Here is a 4,244-nt window from a genome sequence, read left to right as displayed (position 1 = left end):
TTATCACAATACTTTTAATTTAATTTTCAGTGGTACTTTTCTTATCATTAATTTCCATATGTAAGATAATGTGATTGCTAACAAGGCCGTTGCTGATATCAGAATCGAAAGAATGGTAAACAAGAGTGGGAACTCGCAGTATGCAATTATTCCTGATATCCCTGCGTTTGGTGGCTGTAAGTGGTCCCCACCGTGTTTGATTACGTGTTCCGTCCAAAACACTGCTGTATCTAAAGGTTTAACTGGATGTTCACGCATTAAGCCTCGTAGACGCTCTATGTTGGCCTTGTAGCTGAAAATAAGATAAAATATTAATTCTAGATTATTACCCGGACGTCCCGGCTCCAGTTCTGCCCGGGTCATCGGGATAATAACATCATAAAGTATACCCTATGTTCATCAGGGATAATGTAGGATTCTAATGGAAAAATACTTTTTTTAAATCGGTCCAGTAGTTTCGGAGCCTATTCAATTCAAACTAACAATCAAATCTTTCCCATTATACCGCTATCTGCTAGCTGGACCCGGATGATGATTACCCAGCTCACTAGCACTGCTCAGAGAGCGGAATGGTCATGCAGATCTGACTGCAAGCAAGCCAGAGAAGCCCTACCGGACATTGACTCGAGACTTGCACGTCGGCTTCTCAACCTACGTAGAGTGCAACTACGCGTAATAACAGAGACCCTCACAGGGCACGGCCCGCTTTAACAAACATCTCTTCAATCTAGGGATCACAGACAGTCCGCTATGCAGAGCATGCATGGAGACCGAGGAAACGGCAGCCCACGTCATCATGGAATGTAAGGGGGTTGCGGAGTACAGGGCAAGACACCTGGGGTCTCCCGGGTCCCTCCCCGAAGCCTTTGGCAGCCCTCACAAGCTGCTTGGCTTCATGGAGGAGCTCGGGTGGTTTCAGTTTTAGCTGGTTTCTCCCTCTCTCACGCAAAATAGGCTATAAGGCTATAGGCTATATATTATTATTATTATCCCGGAAATCCCACGGGAACGGGAACTATGCGGATTTTCCTTTGAAAACGCGGGCGAAGCCGCGGGCGGAAATCTAGTTTAATTATAAAAGAAATACAATAATTTACAGTTAAGTTGTGTGTACTTATTATCACCACTAAAACGATTTTATTGAATGCAGAGCTCTTAAAATAACATCAGGGAATGGAGTTTTTAAATATAAAATTTAATATAAATCTTAATATCATTCATTTCCGCGCCTTTTCAATATCTGTGCAAAGAAATATTTATCTTGTTTATGACGGATATTTAGTCGATAAAGAGAAGATAGAGAAGACAGATATTATAGCGAATTTAAAGAAGTTATAATAATATATTATTTTGTGTGCACTTTATCTCCTAATAGCTTTCTGCCCGCGGCTTTACCCGCGTAGTTCCCGTTCCTGGAGATTTCAGGGATAAAAAATATCCCATTTCCTTTGTCGGGTGTCAAAGTATCTCTGTAGTAAATTTCATCTAAATAGTTGAGGCGTGAAGAAGAGGCAGACATACACATAGAGTGACCTACTTTCGTATTAATAATATTAAGTTAGGATAATACATACCTTGAATTATGCAAAATAGTATCAAGCGCATTTTTAAATCCATCAGCTGTAATACTAGAATAATCTTGATGTAGACCTATTTTATGAAACACGTATTTCTCAACATTATACCATTGGTCTGCTAGTAAAGGGATACCAATGAGAGGTACTCCAGCACTAATCGCTTCGTCCGTTGATTGTAATCCACCTTGTGTTATGAACAATTTTATTTTTGGATGCTCTGAAAAACAGAAATACTTCATATTTTAAGCTCAAGAGATATAAAAAATAGCGTGTGCCAGCACATGTGTCAGAAGTGAAATACCAAAATCGTCGCCTTACTTCATGACGTGACGGTGTTGCTATGACGTGACCATGAAATTTTACTCTAACGTGCCTAAAGAAGTTTCTTTTAAAAAAACCTTATGGAACTTTCAGAACTTAACAGTAGATCACCGAGATTTATTCTTTTGGTAATAATGAAGATTATTTAAATTTTGGTTGTACCAGATTAGAAACTTTTTATTTGTTATATTATCCTTACACGTACTTAATAGATCAGACTGCGGCAACCACTTGGATATTTTGATATTCTTTGAGATTCCTGGCAATTCATTAGCGTCCCACTTCCAGAGCACGTCATATGGCATTTTTGATAATACATCCACCATTATTTTAATTTTGTCCATCGCGAGCATATGCGGTTTGACATTAGTACCAAAGCTTACATAGATAACACCATTTTTAGAAGAATCCAGATACGCTTTGAGATCCTGCAATAATTTAGTTGTATTAATTGACAGTTTTTCACTTGATAGACAAATAAAAACTTAAGTTAATATTTACCATACATTTGGTAATGGTTTATCCTTTGTTTGATGTATACCACCAATGTATACAACATTTGGAGCTACAGGTCGGTTATCAGCCCAGAATGGGTGTTCGTTTATGAATAGTATTTTTGTATTACTAAATAATATTTCAAATATAGGCATATCGTCTCCAAAATACTTTTTGGTAACAGCGTAATCTAGGTGCTGCGTTCTATATATGCTGTACATCAAGTAAATCAAATCATACGTTTGTCTTATTTTTTCAAACAGCGATAGGTTATAAATTCGTTGCTGCATAGACGTTGGATACAAAAATGGCTGGATTGGAGTACCAGCTAGGGCATATTGAAGTCCTGTAACTCCAAGTGAACTTATTTGTATCATAGGAGCTTTAATGATGTGGCTCAGTCCCAATGCAGCTCGCGCACACGATTCTATAATTAATAAATCAAACGCGTGTCTTTCTTCCGTGATAATTCTGTTTACTTCGGGTACTTGTAGTTGAGCTTCGAAAATAGCGGGAAAAACTTCCATCAGAGCGGCAAATTGTGAGTAGAAATCTTCTTTCTTTCCTCTGTCTTTAGTAAGGAATTTATCAGCGAATGCATAAGAAATATCATGCACGTCTATTTCTGTAAGGTTAGCTGGTGCTTTACCTTTTGGAAAAGCAGGATCGGGAGTTATAACAACTACTTCATGGCCCCGTTTTACCAGTTCTTGTGTCAATGGTCGAAATACCACTTGATGGCTTATTGATGGAGCGGGAAAGAACGCTAAAATTCTTGCAGACTCTGCAGTATTGAACACATTGGCAGCACATAATAATAACAACACTTGTAACATTTTGGACACATTACAAAAAACTGATTAACATTATAATTATTATATCTTCATTAAAAGCATTATCGACACAAATATAGATAAATAATGGATTAGAGACGTATATCATAAATTAAAAAATCACACTATTTTTGTAAATCTGGATGGTAATATGATAGTTATTGATAAGATTGATAATTTTTCTGGTCGTGGTGACCTTGTGGTGACGTTCATACTATACAATTGACGATTTATTTTATATAATACTAGAGGTCCGCCCCAGCTTCGCCCGTGGTACATATTTCGCAATAAAAGGTAGCCTATGTCCTTTCTCGGGTATCAAAATATCTCCATACCAAATTTCATGCAAATTGGTTCTGTAGTTTAGGTGTGATTGAGTAACAGACAGACAGACAGAGTTACTTTCGCATTTATAATATTATAATATGGATAACGACTTGAATTTACAAGCAAAGAAATGTTCTATCACAATATTCTACGCCTTCTGTAAAAAATTAAGCAATTGCGTTTTATGTATGAATGAATGAATGAATACTTTATTGCACACACCAGTTAAAAGAAATAACATAAAATAAGATGCAAACAAATTGCACAATGGGTGACCTTATGGCTACAGAGCCATCTCTTCCAGGTGACCCAATCAAGGAAAACAATAATAAATTACGAATACAAGTAGGCGGTGTATACTAAAAATGAAGCAATGATAAAATAAGTATAAATTAATAAATATATACAAATATAATATATATACAAAATACATATAGATAAGGGAAAAATTATTAAAGTCATCATTTGGCCACTACATCTGTAGTGGTCAAAAAGCATGTTTTTGAAAGCATCGATGGATCTCGCTTTGCGTATGGCTATTGGTAAGTCATTCCATAGTCGAATAGCCTTCACTGTAAATGAGGAATTGTAGAATTGTAATAATGTGAAAGAAGACTTTGATAATAATTCTTCCATAAATCGTTCATAATTAAGTCTTAACATAACAGGGATAATTAAAACTTGATACAAG

General features: G+C 36.4%; 1 protein-coding gene across 1 annotated transcript; it reads right to left on the bottom strand.

Moving 5' to 3' along the window:
- On the bottom strand, positions 1-3,229 carry LOC149898710 (UDP-glucosyltransferase 2-like). Its single transcript, XM_090115025.1, has 4 exons — positions 2,405-3,229; positions 2,104-2,326; positions 1,575-1,794; positions 1-292 (listed from the first exon to the last, which is right to left on the bottom strand). Exons 1-4 carry the CDS (start codon positions 3,227-3,229, stop codon positions 4-6), a joined length of 1,557 nt encoding a protein of 518 aa, XP_089971151.1. The 3' UTR covers positions 1-3.
- Between the last annotated feature and the right edge of the window lie 1,015 nt (positions 3,230-4,244).

This window comes from Colias eurytheme, chromosome 22 (genome assembly GCF_061535395.1).
Source record: "Colias eurytheme isolate Ceu_HAF_F1 chromosome 22, ilColEury1 Martin Lab GWU primary, whole genome shotgun sequence".
Lineage (NCBI taxonomy): Eukaryota > Metazoa > Arthropoda > Insecta > Lepidoptera > Pieridae > Colias > Colias eurytheme.
The sequence above is the reverse complement of the archived record's forward strand: the minus strand, read 5'-3'. Positions and strand labels throughout refer to the sequence as shown.